The sequence below is a fragment of the Perognathus longimembris genome, chromosome 4, assembly GCF_023159225.1.
Source record: "Perognathus longimembris pacificus isolate PPM17 chromosome 4, ASM2315922v1, whole genome shotgun sequence".
In the NCBI taxonomy this organism is placed as follows: Eukaryota; Metazoa; Chordata; class Mammalia; order Rodentia; family Heteromyidae; genus Perognathus; species Perognathus longimembris.
Genome location: NC_063164.1, coordinates 56,400,898 through 56,428,614, shown reverse-complemented (window position 1 = coordinate 56,428,614; position 27,717 = coordinate 56,400,898). Strand labels below are relative to the sequence as shown.

Here is a 27,717-nt window from a genome sequence, read left to right as displayed (position 1 = left end):
CACTTCATTTTGTTATCATTATACTTCTAGCAAAGCTAGTGTGACAATGATGGAAAAATAACATTGGTTTTCATTTCGATTCTATTATTCATTCCGGTAATTTGATATTTTACTTCTAAGGGAACATTGCTTTCAATTATGAATGATTTTTTTCCTAAAATGGTGTGTGGAGAAAACTATTTGCAGCAAATTCTGTGTTGGAATGATAAACTTGAGTTAAAAACTTAAATAATGGCTGGGGATATAGCCTAGTGGCAAGAGTGCCTGCCTTGGATACACGAGGCCCTAGGTTCGATTCCCCAGCACCACATATACAGAAAACGGCCAGAAGCGGCGCTGTGGCTCAAGTGGCAGAGTGCTAGCCTTGAGCGGGAAGAAGCCAGGGACAGTGCTCAGGCCCTGAGTCCAAGGCCCAGGACTGGCCAAAAAAAAAAAAAAAACAAAAAAACTTAAATATTACCTTTATATTAGTTCCTAAAAACAATATTGATTCTGCACTTGATGTTTTTGTAAGTGATTTTAGAGATATAAATTGATTCTGGTGCAAATATTTTAACAGCAAAATCAATCTTAAATGAATCACTAAGGCATACTGCCCATTATTTATTATTAGCAACATTGTTTCCTAAGTAGCAGGGCATAGTAAATGCAACTAGAAGGTACAGAGAAATAGCCCCTAAGGACTTATTGACTGTCCATAAAGAGATAATACTAATTACACCATTAAAAAACAAAATTCATCAAAACTCAGAGGATATGTATTCTCAATCACAAGACTTCATGATTTACACTGTGGTTTCCATGCTTATTATCTTTTCATTAAGCAAGAAGTAATTGAATATTCATATGTGTTGGTTAAAATGACTGATCTGGAGGGCCAGATTTTTTGGCCTACTCATATTAAAAATGTATAAGTAGGTTATCAGAAGTAGTAAAAGCAAACACAGTAAAATCCAGAAATATATAGTTATAAATTAGGTCTATGTTTTGGAAGCTGATGGGAGTTCATTAAATTGCACCAGGGACTCAAACGGCAAAATAGAAAGCACAAATAAGTGATCGAGCACTTCTGCTCAAAATCTACTCACCAGAGCACCACTACTGAGCAGAATCATGAAAACAATGAAGGTCTCAAACCAGTTATGTTCCACGATTCGGAAGCATGTCCTTCGGAGATTCCACCACTGTTTGCCTCTCCCTTCTTCCACACTGATTTGACAACACTTGAATCTTCGGACACAGCCTGCAAGTGTAATGTTCACACAGGAACAGATTAAAAAAAAACTCAAATAGTGATGATATCCTTGGTCATGTCCCATCTTTTAAGTAATATTGCCATATCAAATTTTCTGGGATAGCTCTAAACCTGAAGTCTCTGGAGCACATTAGCTAATTCTTTGAAGATGTGATATTTAGTTATTTAATGGATCTCTGGCTATGAGAAGTTGCTTTCTCAGCTTCTAGTGTGACTGGCAGAAGAATTTTAGTACATTACAAACAATATTTAAGGAGCTTGCATTGTACTATATATTGTCCTATTGAATTCTAGTTGTATTCTTTTTAAGTAACTCTAGAAAAGGACTAAAAATGGAAATTAATAGTAACTAATAGAAAACTTTCAAAGATTATAGCTGGATATACATATATATATCCATATCAAATGATGCTAGTCGAAATGAATTCCAAGATAAGGAAATGAGAGTCTTTTTTTTTCTTTAATGTGCTGTTTGCAGTCATTTCTTTTTTCTTTCACCCTCTATGTCTTATCGCTTGTTGTCACTGTTTTCTTTTTAATTTCAGTACCCTTGTCTTGTATATAAGTTTATGTGATTTTGGGAAGGGGGCGAAATAGCATAAGTGACAAGGCAAAGTACAAAGGGTGAACCAATACAACAAGACACTATTTGGAAATGAACTTTATGTAACTGTAACCCCCCTATACATCATTTTTACTATAAAAAGGGTATGGAGAATAATAGTATAGATGTAGCTTCAAAATGCTAGGGCTGTTATTCTCTATTTTGGTGTATCCAAAAGTGATTATATGATTTTGAAAAGTAATTCAGTTTACTAAATATGACTTGCATGTCCCTGAATCAATTTGCCCCTTATTACCTCACATTGTGTTCATTTACACTAACATCAGAATCAAATTCATAGGTAAGTCTGTGCATCTAAACACCATGGAAGATATACTCAACAGTCTCAAAAAGGTTCAGAACAGGATGTATACTTTTTCTTAAGAACCTTACATTGTGTTTTTTTAAAGAAAAAAAATATAAACTTTCCCAGAGTCAAAGAAAAGAAAAGGTTGGGGCAGGGGTGGAGGTGGGAAACAAGATGAAAGACAATGTGAATCAATTTGGAGACTTATGTTGGAAGAAAAAGGACAAATAATAGGAAGGAGAAGAAATGGAAGAATGGAGGGAGGGAACAACAATAAGGGAGCTAAGGAGCATGAGAATGAAAGGAAGGGAAAAAGAAAGGAGTGAAGATACACCTAACAGTGTAAGAGAGAATGAGTTTCATAATATATGATTAATAATTAGAGGAATTAAATAATATATTTATTATATCCATTATCTACTGATTATCTCTGAATAAGAAAGTAAGAAATTCTTCCACTATGATCAGATGAAAGTAGTTTTGAGAAGGATTTTGACTGACATGTGTAACATATTGAAAACAATAAAGAAGGAAGATATTTTAGGACTTAAAAAAGAATACAAGCCTCATGCTTGTAATTCCAGTTATGTGGGAGGCCTAGAAAGAAAGTTCATAATCTGAGGATGGCTCAGCAAAAGCACAAAACTGCCTGAAAAGTTAACTGAAACAAAAGTGGCTCAAGTGGCAGAGTGCATTCCTGGTAACTGCAAGCTCAAGATCAGTGGAGAAAAAAACAAAAACAAAGGAAGGAAGGGAAAAGAATAACAAATAGAAAATATTTAAATATATTAATATTTCCAGAAACTCAATTTCCCAAAGATATGGAGTGATAGGAAAGACTAACTGTAAAAAAACAAACAAACACCAAACCCATATATTATAATAGTTGCCCATATCACTGCAAGCTCTACTAGATATTATTCATGTGTCAGGTATGTAAGGTAGTGCTTATTTATTGTTTCTTCCAACATATGATAAAGCAATGCTTCAAAATTATAGTTAACATTTTAAAATTCATTTAATTTTAATAAAGTTTAAGATTTAAAAGTCCTATTAAAAATTTCCATTTATTTAATTTTAATTAGGCAAGTTCTGTGAATGAGAATCTGACTAATGTTGAAGATCAGCTTAATGCCAAATCACCATTTTCTCCTAAATGTGATAAATTAGTTACTAGAATTGATTGAGTTAAACTGTTTTTCTTTCCTGTGCTTACCCATGATGGTGAGACATAACTGAGCATACGTTTATGTTTTAAATGTTTTTTGTCTTTCATCCTACTAAAGGTACCCAAAATAGATTTATAACAATATTTAATTTCCCTTTTGCATTGCAAACATTTAAAAAAATAAAAAATCCTCAAATGATTAGTATAAGGATGTGGCTCTACCTTCGGTGAAACAGGCTTCTGGTTCCAGGGTTTCTTCCGGTTCCACTACAGGCTGCTCTTCTGCAGGTGCTCCGATATCCACAGTGCTGCCTTCTGAGGAGCTACTGCTTTCATTCAGCTTCTGTGCACCAGATGGGTATAAAACATCGAACCTTTTAATGACTGTTGCCCCTGGAGAGGATTATTTCTAATGCAATTATCTTTTATGTTAATCTTGATGCAAAGAGTTTGTAAAAGTAGCAGAAAAGAGAGATTTAGTAATAAGAGGAAATGACAAAATTATTGTTCATGTTAACTGGATCAGAATTCTTAAGTATAAATCAAATAGCTTTGTTGCTATGTTACAAGTGGCCATCAGCAATATGTACTAATAAAATCCTTTGTACATACGTATCATAGAGAAGGAGAGGGAGAGGAGAATAGAGAAGAAGGAGGAAAAAGAATGAGAGAGGAAGAGAAAGCTTCCATTAGAAAGAAATAATGTCATAAAGTTATTTGGAATTTTAATGTCTGACTGCATATATGCTTATATACACATATATGTTTACATGCTGAGCAGGCACTCTTCTAATGCGCTACATCCCTAACCATACACATATATATGTATATGTATATATATATATACACATACTATATATATTTCTTTAATAGTGTCTTACTTTTAATCAACTCCTACCTGCTACCTTAACTCAGAAGTTGTACAAGACATCAAAATCTATCCATAAACACATAATCTTAGCCATATTAAATAATTTCAATTTTTTTGAAAATTATCTTAGTGTTATAAAAAGAAATTAATTTCACTTAGCATTATCTTATGTGTTCATAAGGGTATAGCTATTGGGTTCCTGTAATCCTCTGCTGTTACTTGCCTAAACCTGTGCTAATGATTCCCTATAAGGGAGACCATAGAGTCCATGTTTCTTTGGGTCTGGCTCACTTCACTTAGTATAACTTTTTCCAAGTCCTCCCATTTCCTTACAAATGAGGCAATGTCATTCTTTCTGATAGAGGCATAAAATTCCATTGTGTATATGTTCCACATTTTCCTGATCCATTCTTCTACTGAGGGGCATCTGGAATCTCTGTATCTTATCTGAATATATTGGAAACCAGGTATACTGGTATTCGAACTAGGAAATTGGAAGGGAATACCAAAATCGAGAGACACAGGGTAAAAAAAGACAAACAACTACAAATGCAATACTAGCAAAACTGTTTGGTGTAAATGAACTGAACAACTCATGGGGGAGGGGGAGGAAAGGGAAAAGGGGAGGGGGAGGGGGGAATGAGGGACGAGATAACAAACAGTACAAGAAATGTATCCAACGCCTAATGTATGAAACTGTAACCTCTCTGTAATTCAGTTTGATAATAAAAAATATACATTTATAAAATAAAATAAAAAGAAATCAAATAAATGTATAGGAAAATCCATTTTTCCCCTCAAAAAGATGGCTCTGTTAATATATCATGAGAGGTTAAAGGAAGAAATGCCATTAAACAATATCTTTATATTTTGACAATAATAATGAGACACGAGTATCTTTTAAGAGTTTCCAAAAGACAAAGTTAGCACTAATAGAAAATATCCACTTTGGTAATGGTAATTAACTCATTCTATTGTCTAGTTAACACCAACTGTGCACTCCAGGTTGAGTGTTCACTAAATATTCTCTTTCATCTGTAAGACACAGTACTACAGTGCTTTCCAAACTTTATATTTATGCAGACAATAAATGTACATTTTGACACATACTAATTAACAACTCGGCCTATCACATTTTAAAAAACAAAAGTTAAAACATGATATTAAGATTGAAGTAAAATTCAAAATTTCATATCCATAGAGAAAAGTTGATATTTTGGAGAAAATTGCATCAAATTATTAGTATTTGCTCCCAGAAAGATCATTTTTATGGCTGGATGCATAGTGTTGAATGCCTTCCTTTCCTTTTAATTCCTTATAAAAGAGAAAATTCAAGATGGCAAGTCACTAGGCTTTGTAATAATTTGACACTCTGTCATAGTCCTCACTATTCAGGTTGAAGATGATCTCTAAAATTATAAAAATTATAACATTATAAAAAGATTCCTCAATGGAGACTAATACAGGCCAATGAATATGAAATTAGCTTGTCTAAAACCTGGCACTCAAGCTAGGCATCATGGTATGTTCCTGTAATCCTCTTACCTGAAAGACTGAGGCAGGACTATACTGAATATGACCCAAGCATGGGCTATATAGTGAGACTTTGTCTCAACAAGCAAAACCTGAAATTTGTATAACTTGGGATACAGTAGCAAAAAGTTTTAATTTACTTTCTGGCTATATTTACTTTGTAATATCTTGGCATCTGGCTCCAGAATTTGTACTGAATTAAAACACAGAAATATGCCATTGGTTTGTGTCTGAAACAAATGAGAATTGTCAAGTGGTGATTTTGTTTTGCAATCTCAGTCACACCATTTCTCTCATAATAGGATTTTTTGGGAGTATACTTATCCTCAACACTTATTCCCTAAGGTCATAGGCCTTGGATATCACTTTAGAAATGGTATTATAGAACAGATTTTATTGACATTATTGTCTTTAAAATAACTTCCTTATTTTATAATACAAGGGCAATATTTCATCATCACTTGTTGCTCTTAAGTGTAAGAGGAAAAATAGAGAGCAGACTTGTACAAGATGCCATTTCTTCATGTTACAGTCAGTAAGTTGGGAGTGAAAGGTTTTTTATTTTTTTATCCATATTCATTGATTAGAAAGCATATACTTTCCTGGGAATAAATGTGTATGGGTGTAAAGCCATTTAGGTACAGAGTCTATTTAGTAGCAAATCGAATATACTATGCACAATGTGACTCTATTACATTGGGTCCCCACATACACTTTTAGTCTATATCAAGACCCAAAAACAAAATTTATTAGAATAAACATTTCTTCTGCAACTGTATGGGTTTTCAGTAATAAACAAAAATGCTATACAATTTATTTTTAAGCAGCACACATAATTCTCTGCACTAAGTTGTGTTTTTTATCAAACGGTAAGGTAAATTAGATTAGCATGCTCATGTACTTAAAACTTGTTCTTCCTTATTTGTGACAATAATATCCTGCAATGATAATGACGTTTTATAATAAGATATTGTTAATAGCTTTTCTTGTTTCACAATCATATTTGTTTAGTAAAGAGAAGCAATGCTTTAAATGATACCACTAAAACATTTATTTATATTCTACCTTTAAGTGAAAATAAGTTCATTTGATGAAGCACAGCACAAATTATTAAATTTGTTCTAAGTACAATATGCATGAATTGTATCCATGTTATTTGATAATGATAAAACTGAAAGACTGTTAATTCCTGGCAAGCTTTCAAGATAGCCTTCTGTGAAATAAATGGTATTATAGATACACATTTCAGAGTTTGATCATCACATTTTTATTTTGGCATTATTTTTAGGGTACTTATATACATTTGTAACACTTAAAATTATTTATTTATGTTTCAATACATGCTGACTCAGGGTTTTTGTTTGTTTTACTTTAGGGCTTTAACTTTCAAAGATAATGTGAGTTTTACAGTATATATTATTTCTGCTCCTGATTTACTCCCTTGAGCTATTGAAACAATAGAAATGGAATATTAGCAAGCAATTGAATATATGTAGAATCTAATCTATTTAGTAAATTTGCCTGAAGGAAACTTGCTATTATCATTTTGCAGTATATCAGAAACTCTGAGAATACAGTGGATTCTATGAACACTGATAAGATTCTATGAACATTGATGGCTTATATTTAAAATATACTGAGTATTTGTGAGTAGCGTTTCTGTTTGTTGAAGACTAATTTATAGGTAAACAGGGAGATGGTTAAAATAAATTTTGGTTAGCAGTACTTCTCCAAAATGGAAATACGAATGGCAAAACCAAAGATAGTAAAAAGTGCAAAAAGATGATGCAATCTACTTGTGATGCCATAAATGTGGAGTCTGACCACTTACTGTCTTGCTTGGTGACATATTACACATTGTTTTTTTTTGAGGACTTGTTCTCATTTTACATAACATAAAACTAAGACTCTCACCAGTTAAATAACTTGTTTAATATCATATAAATAATTATTGAGATAGTCAAGATTTGAGATCATAATTTCTGAGCCCCAACCTTTTGACTGTTTCTATATAATCATATCTACTTTTTGTAACAACAGCAATTGTAGTTTCAAGCTAGACACTGAACTAATTGTGTCTGTGGTCACACAATTGCAATTCTTCAATCAAGTAAAGGTGAAAATATTCCACAGGAAAAAAAGTTTAAATTAAGTCTAACAAATAAGAAACTCTCTAATTAAATCTTCATGTGAACGCCACCCCCCCACAAAACCTTATTCACAGCATAAGTTAACAATAAAACTGTATGTCATATAAATATTCATTATTTTCATGGACATTATTTAATTAGCTGAAGCAGGCTAACTTTCAGCAGCTATTAGCATGAGTTACATTCAGTATGTGTTTATAGTAATTCTGTAAACATAATTATATACTTGTTATAAAGCAATAATAATTTAGGAAAAGCAGTAATAAGAATCCTTGGCATGATGTTACTTGAACTACTTGCAGAGGGCACAGAAATGGAAGGATAAAGGGTGAACAAATGCAGCCATGGTACTCACTAGATACTATGTTGAAAATGAACTATACAACTTGTGGGCTGGATAGGAGGGGAAAACTGGAAGAGTGAAGGGAGTGGTAACATTGTCTAAAAAGAAATGTACTCTTTACCTGACTTAAGTAACTGTAGCCTCTTTACACATCATCTTTATAGCAAAAATAAAAAGAGATGTTTCCCTAAAAAACATTACTTACAATTTTTAAAAAAATATGTGACACATTCAATTTTGCTTAGTTTAGTTCCAGGTTTGTTTCAAATAAAACTTTTGACTACAACTTAGCATGCTAAGCAAATCTCTCACACTGATCTTTCAAAAAATTTACTTTAAAGTAAATTTCTTTTTATTCTCGGACTATTGCTCATAGTAGCTACATTTCCTATCATTCTAGAAGGATAATACTTTCCCTTTTATTTAAACACAACTCCACACATACCTATATTATATTTGGAGCACAGATTTCTTTTTATTATAATCTTACTCAATTTTCATTGAGTTACCAGATTACTAAGAGTTGGCATTTTAGCTATAACACATAGTGGTCAAATTGCTTAGCTGGCTGGCTACTCTGTAGTACACCTATCCATTTCTGATTCCTACAGGTGAGTTTATGCTTATCACAAACGCGTTGTTTTCAAACTAATTTAATACATTTTAATGTAATCTACCTATGTAATTTAATCTTGTATAATTTGAAAACTGACTTGGAGAAGAAATGTTTTAAATTGGTAAAACATTGAATAATTGAATAAAATTGAACAAAAGCAAATCTTTTATACTTACACTCATAAATTTTTGTAAAGTTGATTTTAAATAATTATGTATGCTGCTATTTATATACCAATTCAAATTCTTACTATAGCCTAGGATAACCTCAAACTCACAGCCCTTGTGCTTTAGCCTCCTGAATTCTGGGATTAGGCCACAATGCACAGCGGAGTAATTGCTTTAAAAAGAGACAGGGATGTAAATATCTATAAACCTGTTTAATTCAGGTGCTTTGTGAGATTTGTCAAGGCCTTGTCCTCTTTGGGGAATCACCTAGGACCAATTACAGAAGTGACTCAGTCTAAAGAGAAGATGAATTCCAAATGCTAAGATCTTAATAGAGCAAGAGGCCCAAAGTGATTTTTTTTAATAAAAGTATTTGCAATCTTTAAAAATGAAGCAGTTATACAATTTATTGTTAATTTCAATATTTTGAATTTACTGAGCTTCATTTTGAGGCTCATTATATGCTTAATTTATGTAAATTCAATTATTTAATGAAAAAGTTAATGTAATTTAGAACAAATTAAATAACAATATAGAATTGGGAATAGTAATATTTTAAAATAGTAATATTAGTTTTAAAATACACTAGGGCATGATGCTTATTTTTATTACTTTTCTAATTTTCAATTTCTGTATATATGTATAGATATAATTTATTTGAATATGTATATATACAGAATGTGTGTGTGTGTGTGTGTGTGTGTGTGTGTGTGTGTGTGTGTCCTTTTTACTGTAGGGCCAAAATATTGTATAAAATACCTTAATAGTTAAATTATTTTCCAATATATTTTTATTTTTTCATTGCTAATATAAAAGATCAACTATAACTTTTATTGATTTTGATAGTAACAAAGTTATAAAGGGTAGGAAAAGCTCTTTGGATATGGGGGAAGAGAGTCTCCACATGTGTACATGAAGCATGACTTCAGGTAAATGCTAAAGAAACTCATAACAACAAAATGAAAACACTCTGACACAATTTTTTAAGTGATTTAAAAACCAATAATGCTTACTATTTTCTCCTTTTTAATTTTTATGTTAAAACTTACATTTGTTTGAAATTCTCTGAGAACATTGGTCTTCACTGCTTTGGAGTTCAGTAGTCTTAAAAATCCATTTAACATTTAGTAGGTCATTAATCAATTTTTAATGTATTAATATCCAGATGGACTAGGTAATTTGAAAAGATGCTTATTTTCCATGCAAGACCTTCGTAGCTAAACCCAACAGCTATTCACTGATCTGTATAGCACGTTTATATTGTTTGCAGGCTTACTTAATGAGAAAAAGCAGAGATCACATACTGTCTTCACTATCTTCTTTGCTTGTCCATTGGGGCATTCAATCACCACTTAATAACAACAATCCTAATGGCAAGAGATTTTATCTTCCTCAGTGGTTTTGTGCAACATTCTTTCTTCCAAAAGAATGTTCTCTGGTGTAGAAAATGATTTTGGCCTAGAGAATCAAGTCAAGTCAAGCAAAGCAAATGACATACTACACAATATTTCTTTAGGAGTAACTGGTCAAATGCTTTGTTCTTTGATTGATCTTAGAATGAGTGTGCTTTTATTTTTAGACTTGTTTTGTTACAGTGAGTTATTTATAGAGCTTAGTAAGAGTTTGATTTATAATCCAAAAATGTCAATCATATCAATCTGGATTTGAGGATCACAATGATACAGAAGATACATGTGCAAATATAGATACACATGCAACTAAGACTATTATCTGTAAAATAAAGTTTCAAAGCTGAGGCCATGAAATAGCTTCAAATTGGGCATCACACTGGCATATAAATGTACATATATGTATATATATACACACATACATAAAACATATATACACACATTTGAGACAAAGTAACACCAATTTTAAATAAACACAATATTGAGATGTATCAGCTAGAAAACTCAAATATTATGCCATGATATGATTTTGACAAATGATACATTGGAAGAAATATTCAGTAAATTATTGGTATTTGCCAAGTATTAAATTTTTCCTATTAATTGTAAACTTTTATAAATTTCAAATACCAAAAGTAGAGATGAAGGTAGAAAAACATAGGCTTACTAAACAATGAATTCTGCATTAGTATTTGTCAAACTTGAACATTTACATCAGATCAAGGATGCAGAGAATTTTGAGAACACTACCTACCTTGTTCTATGAATGAAAGGTAGAAGAGGGTAATATATCAGGTGTAAAGAATGTGATAGTTAGGGGTGCCCCAGGTGAAGTGAGATGAAAATGAAAGTTTCCATACAGATATGAAGGTGAGAGCCTGACAAAGCATGAGCGATTTGGGGGGAAAAAGATCAGCACATTGAGGCAGGGAGAAACAAGAACATCCCATGAAGATCCAGTGATGGTAATTTGGGGGAGACTTATAGGGCATTTTGAGTGCTATCAAACATCTTGTAATCAATGAGCAACTGAAAATTCAGAGAAAAGAGAGCTATGATCAGATTTGTCTTTTAGAAGGACCCCAAATACATGTGCAGATTTACCCAGTGAATGGGAAAGCCTTCCAAATGGGAGTCCCATTTGGAGCATATAGCAGTAAAGCTTAGAAAAAGAGGTTTGATACTGAGTGGAGGCAGTGGGTATATATGGGAGCAGACATGGACAAGTTGGCTGGCCCTTTCTAATAATGATATGATATAGATCTAATGAAAAGAAAGCTTGAGATTTCATTGGCTTGATGGTAGTATGCATTACGGAAAGTGGAAATAGATATCATGGACCTAAGCTGAAAATTGTTTTATGTTCCTCAGTTCATACATAGTAAGGACAACAATATTGAAGATACCATCAAACTAAAAAGTTTGTTCATTGAAAAGTACACAGTTAATAAGCTAAAAAAGACACCTACAGAATGTTTTTTTGCCAGCTATACATCAAGAAATGACCTAATATACAGAATAACAGAAAATTTGTTCAACTACCGGAAAGCAGTATGGAGGCTCTAATCCTCCTCTCAGCTTAGAATGACTCTATGATATAACAATTTCACTCCTAGGCATTTATCCAAAAGATTACAAACAAGGATCTAGTAAAGACATAGCACCATAGGATCTAGTAAAGCACAGCTATGTTTATGCACAGTAGCCAAGTTATGGAATGATCCCAGATGCCCCTCAATGAACAAATGGATCAAGAAAATGTATATATACACAATACAAATTTACTTATATATTATATTATATATATATTATATATATTATATATTACTTATATATTATATATATTATATATATTATATATATTATATATATTACTTATATATTATATATATTACTTATATATTTTGTTTAAAAAAAAAAAAGGAAATTCTTGGGAAAAATTATGTTAAGTGAAGCCAGTCAGGCTAAGAGAGAATAAGGCTGCATGCTTTCTCTCATATGCGGAAGCTACAATTAGTTTATAAATATCTAAATAAATACTCCAGGTGGTATACAAGTGTTGGAAATATGGTAGATTCAGGGGCAAATTCAAACAGTGTAATTCCTTAGGAAGGATAAATCATAGTTCAACCAAATGAACACCAAGTAACAAGTAATTGAAAGGGGTAAGGTGGGTTTTCTGGGAAAGGGAGCAGATGACTGAAGAGAAGGGGGGAGAATGCAATAAAAAATTCAATGCACGTTTTAGAAAATTAAGAAAAGTAAGGAAAAGGATGGATTGAAAGAAGAATCTTGAAAGTTGTGACATTGACTGAGATTCACTGTGTTCATAAACTGCTTTATTGATTGGAAACTCCTTTGTACAAGTACCTAAAGATAAGAAAATATTTCTAAAAAGAAAATCAAATCAGCATGGCAGAAAATAAACTAATTTGTTAATACAGGTGACATAATTGGAAGAAAAATGAGAATGTAGAGTGTCATCCACTGTCTCATTCTTTAACTGTTTTATATGTACTGTAAGTGATGATAAGGTAAGTGATGATAGATTTTTTTTCTTTGTTCTCCAAGACCTCATAAACCAGTTAAGTTATGATGGGAGTACTTTCTAATGACATATTTAGAGAATAAAAATATAAACATACATAAACATAATTATGACATAAATAAGCCACACTATTGAGTACACGCAACAGCACATGGTTGCAGCTCAATAATGAATAGAATCAAATCAATCAGCAAATAGGTAAAAGTTAAATGGGAAGAACAAAAATTAAAGAATTATCTTAATAAATTATAGACTAAATTCCTAATATAAAATTAAAAAAATCACCTTGGGAAACGTTTCCTAGCAGTTAAATTCCTTTAAAAGTCAAGTAGTTTATAAATTTAGTCTTGCTTTATAAGAGTGAGGAATTGATGAGAAAATTTTATTGTGATTTTTTTCCTGAGCAAGAAGGAAGAAATGGTGAAATCAGCATTTGGGAATTTGAACCAGTATGGTAATATATAAGAAGAATGTATAGAAATCCAGATTAAATGCAGTGGGTGTATAATGTTGCTTTAGCACTGAAATTTAAAGTTCTTAGCAGGATGCAGTAAAATCACATTTTGACTGGAATTCATGGAATACAAGGAAGGCTGTAGATACTTAGAAACCAAATATAAATTGACAACATAATATTGCCAACAAAAGTAAAAACAAAATGTTAATATAAGATTAAGCTAAGACCTGCATAAGGTCTAGACTCATGGAAAATAAAACTCAAAGTCAGGTAAGCTCTCATTAGAGCAAGTGTGGTGATAAGAATCCTTCAAAATTGACTTGGAAAAATTTATACTAAGTGAAGTGAACCAGACACAAAGAAACATGGACTCTATGGTCTCCCTTATTGGGAATAATTAGTACAGGTTTAGGCAAGTCATAGCAGAGCATCACAAGAGCCCAATAGATATACCCTTATGAACGCATAAGACGATGCTAAGTGAAATGAACTCCATGTTATGGAAACGATTGTTATATCACAGTTGTAACTACTTTCAACGTCCCATCTATATCTGTAGCTTCTATTATTGATGATGTTCTTGTATCACCTTCCTGTGGTTGTACCTACACTATCTCTGTAATCTTATCTGAGTATATTGGAAACCGTGTATACTGTACTGGTATTAGAGGTAGGAAATTGAAAGGGAATACCAAAATTGAGAGACACAGGGTGAAAAAAGACAAACAACTACAAAAGCAATACTTTCAAAACTGTTTGGTGTAAGTGAACTGAACACCTGGGGGGGGAGGGAAAGGGGGAGGAGGGAGGGGGGTATGAGGGACAAGGTAACAAACAGTACAAGAAATGTATCCAATGCCTAATGTATGAAACTGTAACCTCTCTGTACGTCAGTTTGATAATAAAAATTTGAAAAAAAATCCTTCAAAATTGTTCTATTTTGAAGAGTGAATATAATTTCACTAAGGTGATGCGTCTTTGAGATTTTGATGTACATTTCCCTGATTTTTAACTTTTAAAAAATTATGTTTCCCTGATATTTAGCATTTTTAAAATTTAGATCTCTGCTCATTATTCATATGTCTTCTTTGGAGAAACATCTACTCACGTCTTTTGTCCACTTTTATTTGGATTAATGTTGTTATATTATATTGAAGGAGGTTTTTTAGTTCCTTATACATGGTAGATATTAGTTCCTTGTCAGATGTATAATTCACACATACATTCTTGTACCTTATAAGTTACCTCTTCCATCTATTATTTCCTTTATTGTACAGAAAATCTCTAGTGTTATCTCCTTACTTGGTTCTTTTTGCTTACACATCTTAATTCTACTTTAAAAAAAATCCATTCTCAGACCAATGGCATATGCCATTTTCCCTATTATCTCCTAGTAGTTCCTTTATTTTATGTCCTGAATTTAACTCTGCGATCTATTTTGAATATTTTTTATGATGAAAGATGAAATTAAACTTTATCATTTGGCATATAGAACATTTAGTTTTATTAACACCGTATATTAAGGATACTGTCTTTTCTGATTTTATATTTTGGACATTTTTGTAGAAAATCAAGAAACTGAAATGCTAAGAATTTATTTTTGAGAGAAACCATACTGTTTCATAAGTTCATGAATATGTTTTTATGTCAAGACTATGCAATTTGGGTTATTATAGTTTTGTAATATATTCTGAAGTCAAGATATTATGAGAAAGACAATAGCAAATGTTGCCAATGATATAGAGAAAGCATAACTTTCACACATTCTTGGTGGGAATTAAATGAATAAAACTAATAAGAAAAATAGTTTGGTGGTTCCTTAAAAAATTTAAAAATAGAACTACTGTGTGATCCAACAAACCCACTGCTATGGATACATGCATAGAAGTGAAATAGTATACCAGCACTGGAGGCCCAGGACTATAATCCTAGCTTCTAAAGGGGCACAGATCTGAGTATTGCATCTAAAATCATCCCAGGCAAAAAGGTCCATGAGACCCTTATCTCATCAAAAACCCGGAAGTGGAGATGTGGCTCAAGTAGTAGAGTACAAGCCTTGAGTAAAAACGTGGAGGGAGAGCCTTAGGCCCTGAGTTCAAGCACTATTACTGACAAGATTTTAAAAAAGAAAAGAAACACTTTTCTATTTATATTATAGCACAATTCACAATATAATCACAATATGGAAAAGATCTATTTGCCTGTCTATCAATATGTGAATGGTTATAATGTGGTACAAAAACAGAATAGAACACTGTTCTGCAATTAGAAATGATAAAATTCTTTTCTTTGCAACAATATGGATTAGTTTGGAAGACATGTGTAAATGAAATATTTTATAAACACAGAAAGACAAATGTTACATAATCTTATCATATGCAGAATGTAAAAAAAGTTAGTTTAACAGAAGTCAAATGTAGAATATTAGCTTCCAGAGGCTAAAGAGAGTTGAGTGAGGAGAGGTTGGTCAAATATTTCTTAATAGAAAGAATAAATATGGTACTCTGCACTGTAGAGTGACTATAGAAAACACAGATACATGCATTATTTCAAATAGCTAAGTAAGCAGAGGAATTTCAGTGTTTTCACAAGTAAATGGTAAATATTTATTCATCTAGACATGCTAAATTATTCTACCTTGTGACCCATAAATATATAAAATTCCCTTATGTCAATAAAATTCAAAAAAGAAGAGATGAAAAAGGTAGAAAAGTTCAAGTTGATTGGCTATTCAGCACTAAACCTGTCCAGGTAAGTCTTCACTTAAAAGGAGAGACATGCACGTTTAGAGGTAGCCATTGTAAGTGTAATAGTCCTTTCAAGACATATGAGACCTGGACATGTGCTATTTACTACTCATACTCTGTGCCTTACATTTACATTATGGAATGAAATGCCTCCTCTGTCTATGGTTAGAAAGGCGTCATGAGCGCATTCAAAAAGCAGAAATAGTACTAAGAACTCCTGAACTTCTGACAGTAAATGCATACCCCTAGAAAGTTTGCTATGAGACAGGGTATTGAAGTTCAGCTCAGGAGATGTGAGAGATGTGGAGGCAGGATGGAAGGGGTGACATTGAACAAGGTGCATTGTGTGTGGGTACGATGAGTGTACCTTCTTTGTACAACTGCATCAATAAATAACAAAAGAGTTCAGTTCAGAAAACAAGAACTCATATTACTCCTTACAATATGCAATATTCATTGACAAAACCTACTTATTTTATCAATTTTTAAAATTTACTCATTCAATAAATTGGTTTTTCATCTTCAGATGAGTATACCATAATTTGAAAAAATATCACATCAAATCTCAAAATTTTCTATTGCCCAACTGTTAAAATAACAATGTAGTCTTCTAAGCTATATGTCATAGAGCATGAAGAAATAGGTGTTCAGTGTATAGTTACTTTATAATGAGACCAAAGTTACTTTCAAACCTGATCAATGCAAACAAAATCAGTAAAAATGTGAGTCATATTCAGTTTTTGCAGGAAAAATAAATGGTCATAGGATAGATTTGTTTCCTTTTCTTAATTAAACAGATAGTATTAAATAATTCTATCAAATATTAAATTGTAGATCCAGTGATTCCAATAAAAATATCTAGACTAGGAAAAATAATGCTGTATTTATTAATTAGAAATTCAGAACGAATTTATAAATATAAATATAATTTTTTTAAATAAGCAACCAAGTGTCTATCTGGTTTCTTTGTTAAAATTAAGCCCTTTAATGACTCATGTTTAAGCTAATAGTATATTGAAATAAAAAATCTGGAGAAATTCCCCAGTGTTTTACAAAAACGATTTGCCATTTTTCTCCTGAACCCATTTCCATTGCCATGAAAATATGGTCACCAAGATCTCTGCCCTATCTCCTTCCACTTGCTGCATGAAGCAGGAATAGTTCAGTACCCTTAGGCTGGTTTCTAATACTAACCTCCTACTCCTAAAAGTGGAGAGTAACCTCAATTGTTAAGAGAATCTTGATAAAAATTTGAATAATCTTCAAAAACACAAACTTAATAACTCAAAATAATATCGTGTGACTTTCATATCTATCTTAGCCAACAATCAAAATACTTTTGTTTTCCTTGAGGCACTATGAAATCCTAGTAGAATTTTATTAAGAATAAAATGTCATCCCGTATCTGATCTTTTAAAATTGTGAAGCTTTAAAATCTAAAAGCTAGGTACTTTATTATTTTTAAGATTCACAAAGTAAAATTACTTCAGTTTCAGATACCTTTAACATTTGTTATACAGATGCCTTTCAACTTAGTGCAGGGTTAAATCCCAATAAGCTCATCATATATTAAAAATGATCATTAGCAAGGCTTTTAAGCTAGATGATGGTGGTTCATGCCTGTAAACCGAGCTATTAAGGCTGAGATCTGGGGCTGAGGATATGGCCTAGTGGCAAGAGTGCTTGCCTCGTATACATGGTATACATGAGGCCCTGGGTTCGATTCCCCAGCACCACATATACAGAAAATGGCCAGAAGTGGCGCTGTGGCTCAAGTGGCAGAGTGCTAGCCTTGAGCAAAAAGAAGCCAGGGACAGCGCTCAGGCCCTGAGTTCATGGCCTAGGACTGGCCAAAAAAAAAAAAAAAAAAAAAGAAGGCTGAGATCTGAAACGATCTGAGAATAGTGGTTCAAAGGTAGCCTAGGCAGGAAAGTGCAGAAGATGATTAGCTCCAGTTAACCATCCTAAAATCCCCAAAAGCCAGAAAGGGAATTGTGACTCAAATTGTACATAAAGTAAAAAAACTTAGAAATAGCACTCAGGTCCTGAGTTCAAGCACTAGGACCAGCACAAACAAAAATGCATTTAATATGCCTAATCAAGTGAACATAATACCTGGCACCATAGAACATTGTGGAATATCAGTTTGTTCTCTCATGATAGCGTGGCTGATGGGTGCAGTGGCTCATCATGGCTGCTTAGTATAAGAGACTACAAATTGCACAACTCTAGCCCAGAAAAATAACTGAAGTTCTAAATTCTAAGTATGGTTTCTACTGCTTGCATACCACTTTCATGTAAATATAAAAAAAATTAAGACAAACCATGGTATATCAGGGTCAGAGTGTAGGTGCATGAAAGTTTTAGCTTAATCTTTTAAAGCAGGTTGCTACAGACTGCATTATCTACCTCCACTCCCACCTCTGCTCCCAATTAAAATGCTGAAGCTCTAACCCTCAATGTGGCTGATATGGAGATAGAGCCCATTGAAGAGGTGATAAAGATTCAGTGAGATAAGCTGGGCTCCAGTGCACCTAGGCTGGGCTGGGTGAAACCAAAGGACAGGTGGACATCAGCAACCCAGCGACATGAGCAACCCTGCCATGTCATGTTTTTCACTTTCAAACATTTGAGAGAGGTAAATTTAGGTGGCTTAAAGCATTGAGTTTGTGGTACAGTTTTATGCTACCCTAAAAAGACTAATAAATAAGACAATATTATGAAAGTATCTTCCCTCTATGTGAGCTGAGGAGATGTAATGGAAGATAGAGAAAATTCTACACAAAGACTCCAAGTCCACTCATCATACCATTAATTCATTCATTTGCTACTGGATATCGTTTAGTAAAGATGAGAAAGTACATACATTAATGTTATTAATCAATTTATTGACCTAGGTTTACTTCTTTGATTCTTCAGTGAAATAAAAAATTTAAGTGCTGGCAAAAAATATTCTAGAGGGAAAATATATCATCATGAATACAAGCAATATAATGTTTACAGATAAGCACACATATAAATTTATACTTACTCCCATATTTAATCTTACCTCTTTGCTTTCTTCTAGATCTGATTCACTACTAAAGTCCTCTGTGTTTAAATTTTCAAAATCTGACTCTCCCACAGCAATTGGTACAGTCACGGTAAGGCTGGGATTATTTATGAAGGACATGTAATCACTTTCATCAATAATGTATTTTTCAACACTGCTGCCAGTTCCTATGCCACTTGTGGTTCCATTTACATCTTTCAGGTAGTCAAGATCTTTCCCAATTTCTGTGGTATGGTTGGACATACAATTGTCTTTTTTGTTGTTGAGATCATCAAGTGGTTTAATTTCATCTAAAATTTTTTGTTTCCTGACAAAAGACTGTTGAATGAATTCATATATTTTCCTTTTTACATAAGCGATTCCCTTGTGCATCCTGTCCACAGCAATTTGAAGATTATTCATCTCATTGTCATCATCAGTGGCTGCAAGGTTGTCTGCACTAAATGAGCTCAAAAGCAAGGCCAGGAACAGGTTCAGAACCTGGAAAATCACAGACATGGTTAGAATTTCACCCTTTCTTAGAGACAGCATGCTATGATCACTAATTACTGTAAGTGTGGAGGAAAAGGAATACTCTAAAACTAGATGAGAAAACAATACAGATGCATAGAAATTAGAAGTTAGGGGTGGGGCTAGGGGTGTAGCCCAATAAGGGATTACAAACTTTCCATAAAGGACACTCATGTTCACCCTCCAGCTTAGAAGAAAAATGGTTGCTCTTAAGTATCATCTGGCTCAACAACTATGTCATTACAAATTGTTAGACAAAAGTATACTTTCTATTGCTTTTGTGTAAATTTGGGAAATTCAATGAGCTGACCCAAGAAAAAGATAATTTGAAGTTTTATAAGTAAAACTGATGAACATATATACTGCATTAAATTCCAAGCCCAGAATCATTAATGCTCTAGATTATGTATTTAAATGCAACTGGAGTTTCTTTGATAAATGGAGATATTAATTTGAACATTAGTTGAAAGGCTTTATTATGTCTCAAAACTTTTTAGGAATCTAAGGGTTTGAAATTGACATGTTCCTTTAACCTATCATATTTCCCATACAACTACTGACTAAGTAGAACTACTCATAAGTAATTCCCAATAGGACAAACATACATATCATTTGGAATATATTTATATATTCCTATATTATAAACTGTAATATTCCCAATTTAAGAAAGAATCAGGTAATGTCAAAATAAAGTGTGGTATCATTAGCTACACTGTATTTGACTTAGAGTAATTAGGTAGTTGGCAACTCAGGATAGTTTATTTATCTGTCATATAACATAGGATGACTGAATGCTATATAATATCAGGAATGGGAAAGATGCTGTAGAATCATTGTGAAAACTAGAAAGGAGACAATTTTAGTCATGTAATGGAAGGAAATGATTGGCATTGTAATTTTCCACATAAATGTATATATGTACATATAGGAACATACATTTCTTTCTGAAAAAATGTATTTCCTACAAGTGTTTCATTCTTTTCTTGATTTTGAAGGCATATACATATGAATCATGGGTGTGTTTATTGTTCCGTTAAACTATCTCTTTGTTTAATTTTTGTAACGTATCTATCCCCCACAGGTGGAGTTAAGAAAAGTCTTTGCAAGTGCATTTTATATCTATTGCCATCTACTGCTGTATGTACATATGTATAATATATAAAATGTATATAATATGAATACATATAGTAGATGTAGACTATATGTAATTATATAGTAGACTTCTTTCTTTCTTGGATCCAAATATGTAAGAAATTCTGAATCTATAAGCATCGTCCCACCTAATTCTTTTTGGTCTGTTTCCAATATGAGACCGTCTTGCAAGTCACACAATAAATATGATGAAATGACTGACATAATGGAATTTAATATAAAATTGAAAATGAAATTATTGTATCTTTTGGAATGTTTTATGAAGTCCCATGCTATATGCCTTTATTTTTTCAATGTGACATTATAAACATACCTAAAGTAAGAGACACAAGAATAATGGTCATGAAAGTTCTTAGGGCAAAAGGATAACCATTCTATTATGCTCAATATATTTCTGGAGTGCCTAAGTGGGTACCTACCACGAGGTTTCCGATCACCATGACCATCATGAAGACGGTAAGGCACATGGCTTGGCCAGCCACCTCCATGCAGTCCCACATGGTTTCTATCCACTCTCCACACAGCACTCGGAACACAATGAGGAAGGAGTGGAAGAAGTCGTTCATGTGCCAGCGAGGGAGTTTACAATCACTGGCAATTTTGCAGACACAGTCTTTGTAGCTTTTGCCAAAGAGCTGCATGCCAACCACAGCAAAGATGAAGACGATGATGGCCAAAACAAGGGTTAGATTTCCCAGCGCCCCCACGGAGTTGCCGATGATCTTTATTAACATGTTTAATGTTGGCCAAGATTTTGCCAACTTGAAAACCCGGAGCTAGAAAGTGAAAAAAAGTATATATTATTAGGATCTTTACAAACACTAAATATACTGAGAGTTAGAAATAAATGATTACTAAAATTCAATCTTTGTTACATGCTGGTGGCTTATGCCTGTAATCCTAGCTACTCAGGAGGGTGAAATCTGGGGATCATGATTCCAAGCCAGTCCAGGCAGGAAAGTCCTGAGGATTCTCATCTCCAATAAACTACCAAAAAAAAAAAAAAAAAGTCAGAAGTGGAGTTGTGGCTCAAAATGATAGATTAATAGCCTTGAACATAAAAGTCCAGAGACAGCACCCAGAACCTCAGTTCAAGCCCCAGGACCCTCTGACTGCAGCACACTCCCCCCAGCATCAGACAAAATTGAATCTTTTAGAGAACACTTGGATTCAAGGTTCAATTCTCAGACAACACCCTTTCCTCCACCTCAACCATTGCCCAAAGAAAATCACATATGACATCGATCCTGTCCTATCTGAATCATGGTGAACATCTGGACTCAGGAAGATAGTTTCCCATATTTTAAATCTTTAAATCATTTCCTCAGAAAGTGATTTAATTTTTTTTTCAAGTTTTATTTTGCTGGTCCTGGTGCTTGAACTCAGTGCTTGGGCATTGTCCTTGAAGCTTCTTTGGTTCAAGGCTAGTAGTCTACCTCTTGGGCCAGCCCACTTTTGGCTTTTTTTGTGGTTAATGGAGATTAGATCCAACCTTCCCAGGATGACTTCAAACAGTGATCCTTAAATCTCATCCTCTGGAATAGCTAAGGTTACAAAAATGGTGTGAGCCACCAGTGCCCAGCTGAAAGTGAATTTTTAATGATTATTTGGGGTACTACTTTCTTTAATTTGATTTATAAAACTGGTTTTGAGACCTCTCAGTTGTGACACCATAATATTAATCAGAATATAAATCACCTCTTCTGAAAGATTAACCTGTCCATTTGTAACATGCAAAGTAACATCACAGCAGGAGAAAAATAGTTATTATTCATTTATATTCCTCTTTGGGTGCTGATTGCTATTTTCCTTGACTGCATAATTCTTTCTTGATTTGCAGGGGCACATATGGGGTTTAATGAGCATTTTAGTAAAGCCACAAAATTTTCTGTTGTTTTGTTGTTGGCTTTAAAAAAAAATGTTTTGGGGCTGGGGATATAGCCTAGTGGCAAGAGTGCCTGCCTCGGATACACGAGGCCCTAGGTTCGATTCCCCAGCACCACATATACAGAAAACGGCCAGAAGCGGCGCTGTGGCTCAAGTGGCAGAGTGCTAGCCTTGAGCGGGAAGAAGCCAGGGACAGTGCTCAGGCCCTGAGTCCAAGGCCCACGACTGGCCAAAAAAAAAAAAAAAAAAAAAAAAAATGTTTTGAAAGCATATGTTTTCCAGAGCCGGAATTTGAGAGTTTTTACCTACATATCTTGTAGCTGATTACCATTCATACAAAGGGCCATTTTATTTCTAACTGTTATTTGTAAATACAGTATTTTTGTTCAAAACATTTCATCAATCTAGTTGGAAGACAGTGGTGCCCATAATCCTAGCTACTCAGGAATTGGGCTTTAGTTTGAAGCCAGCCTCAGCAGATAAGTCTGTGAGACTCCATTTCAAAAATGACTGGGAAAAAACTAGGCTGGTGGCATTGCTCAACTGGTAAAGAGCCAACTGAATAAATAAGCTGAACAAATGCAAACCTTGATATTGATTTTTGCAAACACACATTTATTTTTTAGACCTGGAAATATTAACTACAGTAGACACTAGAAACAATAATTTGTCAAGATGTGTAGCATTGAAACCCCTTTATGCAACTACTCAACAATATTTTAAAAAAGAAAAAAGAAACAGTTGTCAAAATGGTAATTGAATGATATATGACAGTTTATGTGATTACGCTCTTTGGAATAAAGGTTTGAATCAGTAAGTGGGAATGTATCTCCTGCCCTCACAGGAACTATTTGACAATGCAAAGTAACAAAAAACTTAAAAGGTTAAGAAGTTTATGTGGTAAAATTCTTTGCAGAACACTGATTGTTAGAAATTTGTTTTCAATTGTTGTTCTCTTGTTTCATTTTTACCAATCGAAAAGAACGGAGAACTGATAATCCTTCCACGTTGGCAAGACCAAGTTCCACCAGGCTAAGCGTCACAATGAAACCATCAAAGATGTTCCAGCCTTCTTGGAAATAATAGTAAGGATCCATGGCAATAATTTTCAGGAACATTTCTGCAGTGAAGATCCCAGTGAAGACCTATGACCCCAAAAAACAACTCTAATTTCATCAGATAATGATAAAGGACATGATATAAAATTTGTTCTTGGATTACAATACTTATGTTGCCTTTGCAATAATAGTCCTATTATTAACTTACATTTGTAGAGCTACTTTTGCTGATAAAATACATTGTGATACATAAGTTCATTATCTGCAGAGAATCACATTAACTCAGCACTGTAAACATCACAATTTTTTCTTTACAGAAGAGAAAGCAAAGTCTTAAGATGGGTAAAAACAACTAGATAATGACAAAACCAAAATTTAAGTGCTAATATTTTATATTTGATAGTGTTCTTTTCAATGCATTAAACTGCCTTTCTTGCCAGATTTCATATAACACAATTACATAATGTTACCTCATGTCAGATAGTTATTATGCATCCTTGTCTATTGTCATAATATATGCATTACTATCATTAGTTACATCCATGGAAAATGTATCTATTCCCCTAGTAAAACTAAGAGAGATTTAAAATTGTAAATAATATATTGATGGATGCTACAAATGATTTTACTTTTTATCAGCAAAAATCCTGTCACTCAAATCAAATACTATAGTCTATGAATTCCATATTCCACATAGCTCTTTCAGCAAATAAGAATTAATATCTCTAAGCTGAGATATTTCAAATACTTTAATAATTTATGTTTTGAAGCACAGAAAGAAAATAAGTAGCAACCTTTACCAAAAATAAATTTGAGAATCATGCATAAAATGTACTGCGAATTCCCAATATTTTGTGATTTCGGATAGAGAATAGTTATAGACAAGGGCAGATGACCCAGGACCTGGAAGCAGAAAAGCCAAACACATTTTTGAGTGTCTAAATTATTTTTTGCAATGACATAGATTGAGGAGGATAAAAAAAATTACAATTTTATTTTGGCTTTGTATGACTAGGGACTCTGTGACACTATTATTCACAAACATGTGGTTGAAGATACAGTTCATGATATAGTTGTAAATTTCACTACTTTTAAGCAGTAGCATCTATGTCTACTGGCTGCCTACTTGTAATATTCTCTATGATTTTGTATGATCATTAAGAGTCACTCTTTTGGTCAAATGATATAAACAGCTGGATATAATTCTCATAGAAGGGTTCAGAAGGTAGGAAGCGTGATTGAAGATAACTATACACTATTGAACAGTTTCTCAAACAGAAAAAATTGAAAACTAACACATTTACTTTCCAATATGCTTACCAAGTTTCCTACTGTAAGCACATGATTGAAATGCACCGTCATTGGGTAGTGCTCCATGGCCATGAAGAGAGTATTTAACACAATGCATATGGTGATGGCCAGGTCCACAAATGGATCCATCACAACCAGGTTGACAATATGTTTCACTTTTAACCAATATGGGGAACAGTCCCAGATTAAGAATATATTGGAAAATTTATACCAACAAGGTGGACATTTCTGCCTGGATTCTTCAAGTTCTAGTTGAAAAAAATAGAACAATATTTTAATTGGTATGAAAAGATTAATTTATACTCTCATTAAACCCATTAAATCAATTACTTTCAATAACTGGCACATTTCTGTTAGCTACAAAGTCAACCTTGTTCATGCAGGATGGTTGAATGAAGAGGGAAAGAAAAGGAGAAGGCAGTTAATAATTCAGTATATAGTCTACAAAGGTAACATGAGTGAGGCAAGAGGTGAGTAGGGTAATAATGGGTGAGAATGTTGAAAGGGGTGACATTGATCAAGACATTTTGTACATTTTGTAACTACTTTGTACAACTACTTAAATATAATAATAATAATAAAATAAAAAAGAAGCCCAGTGCCAGTGGCTCACACCTATAATACTGGCTACTCAGGAAGCTGAGATCTAGGGATCATAGTTTGAATCTGTCCCTGGCAAGAAAGTATGTGAGACTGTTATCTCCAACAAACTATGTAGGAAAAGCTGGAAGTGGCAATGTGGCTCAAGTGGTAGAGCCCTCATCATGAGCTAAGGAAGCCAAGGGATAGCATCCTTGCTCTGAGTTCAAGCCCCAGGACCAGAAAAACAAAACAAAACAAAACAAAAAACCAGATATAGAATTTACTCTATATTTCCATATATATTATATATATATATATAATTGATATAGTACAGAAATTGCTTTTTCTCATGCTTTCACATGTGACTTCACACTTGGCCTCTATATAACTGTCAAGTCATTAAAATGAGGTCTCCATAGTAACATGTTTTGAAGTACTGTATTATGTTATAGTATCTCAATGATGGGCTACTCTATCAACTTCAGGTTTTAAAGTTAGGTGTGGGTAGATATGATCCAAGAGTCATTTTAATTTTTATAAAAATGTTATGAAAAAGATTTACTTCTCTCTGGTCTTCTCTCTGGCATTTGGGATGAGGATGCGAGATAGAGTTCCATCAAACTAACAGAAATACATTATTCTAAATTTTCGAGTTGTCCTACACATACAAAAATAGTTGAGGTCGGTATTACAAAGTTTAAACATTTAGAACATGTGAACACATATAATAATATAATCTATTGCTTTTTCTCACCAAGAATGCAGTTTCTAATGTGTAAATAGAAACATTAGTTTCAAATAAGACAATGTAGCTTTCATCAGATAGCTGGCATGGAAATGGAATTTGTTACAAACCTTCAACTGTGTTTGTGAGGATACTTGCTATGCTCATTGCTCTTTGCCTCTGGGAAGGATCTTCAAGAAAGTCCATGGAAACATGGAAGGAACTTGACCTTCTCTTTCTCATTTCAGTTTCAGTAGTTGTTCCCTGTATAGAAAATGATAATTCAGTAAAGGATGAACTTGACTGATATGATCAGCAACCAACTAAATGGTGACATGGTGAATTTCATGAAACACATGCATCGTGCACTTCCATATTTAATTGGTGATGGCAGATGTTGCTGACTTATTGTGTCATTAACCTGGAATGTCCAAACAGGTAAACATTCAGTCACATAGCAAACAAAAAGCACATTTGTAACCCTCTGATTTCATAATATTATGAAATGTGATATAATTATGACAGCACTTTTCACAGGCCTGCTTTATTTCTAGTGAAAAGTGAAGGCCCACCACCTTAAAAAGCCATATAAATAACGAAGGTATTTGATTTTCTTTTTGGTAGCAGTGAAGGTATTCTTAAGGAAATACCAACGATGACAACACATTTAGCTGTCATCTAATTGTGTGGCTATAAGACATGGATGGTCATTCACAAGGAAGACTGGACATCAACGAAAGACACATGTTCTGCATGGACCACAGTTTCATCCAGGGCAACAAAGCAATAAGTCATCTGACTTCATCATGCCTCATCATGCTGATATATTTCTGTGGAAGTGACCAGTGTATAGGAGGCAACATATATTTAGAAATTCTCCCTCTAGTGTACAATCACAAACACATGACACTTTTGTACACAAATAGTTGATCTCTTTGCATTGCTACTTTGTGTCTCTTTAGTTTTGGGAAGACCTATATCAGCATTTTTAGTAAGAAAAAATATGAGTGCTAGAAGTTGAAAAGTAAAAAACAAAGCTATCTGTTTAGGCACTGTTTAAAAAAATCTGAACTAAAGCACAGTTGTATCAGAGAATCTGATGGGAAGATTTATTATATACCCTGTACACTTGAGCAAGCTCACTTATTTGCTTCTACATCAGGCCCTTCGAAAGTGTCCTGCTATCTAAATGCAGTGTGGGTATATAAGAAATCCTCCAGCTGGAGCTAGTACTTATCAGCTCTAATGAATCCTTAGCATATTCAA

General features: G+C 33.4%; 1 protein-coding gene across 9 annotated transcripts in view; it reads right to left on the bottom strand.

The window, feature by feature from the left end:
• The window catches only part of LOC125349993 (sodium channel protein type 1 subunit alpha), a 76,030-nt gene that overhangs the window by 18,857 nt on the left and 29,456 nt on the right, over positions 1-27,717 (bottom strand). For all 9 annotated transcript variants that reach the window (XM_048344257.1, XM_048344260.1, XM_048344261.1 and 6 more), the window contains 7 exons: positions 26,583-26,715; positions 25,155-25,393; positions 23,748-23,921; positions 21,309-21,665; positions 19,225-19,707; positions 3,557-3,677; positions 1,089-1,243 (listed from right to left, as the gene is read on the bottom strand). In XM_048344257.1, coding sequence (XP_048200214.1) covers positions 1,089-1,243; positions 3,557-3,677; positions 19,225-19,707; positions 21,309-21,665; positions 23,748-23,921; positions 25,155-25,393; positions 26,583-26,715 — 1,662 coding nt within the window. The remainder of the gene's footprint in view (positions 1-1,088; positions 1,244-3,556; positions 3,678-19,224; positions 19,708-21,308; positions 21,666-23,747; positions 23,922-25,154; positions 25,394-26,582; positions 26,716-27,717) is intronic.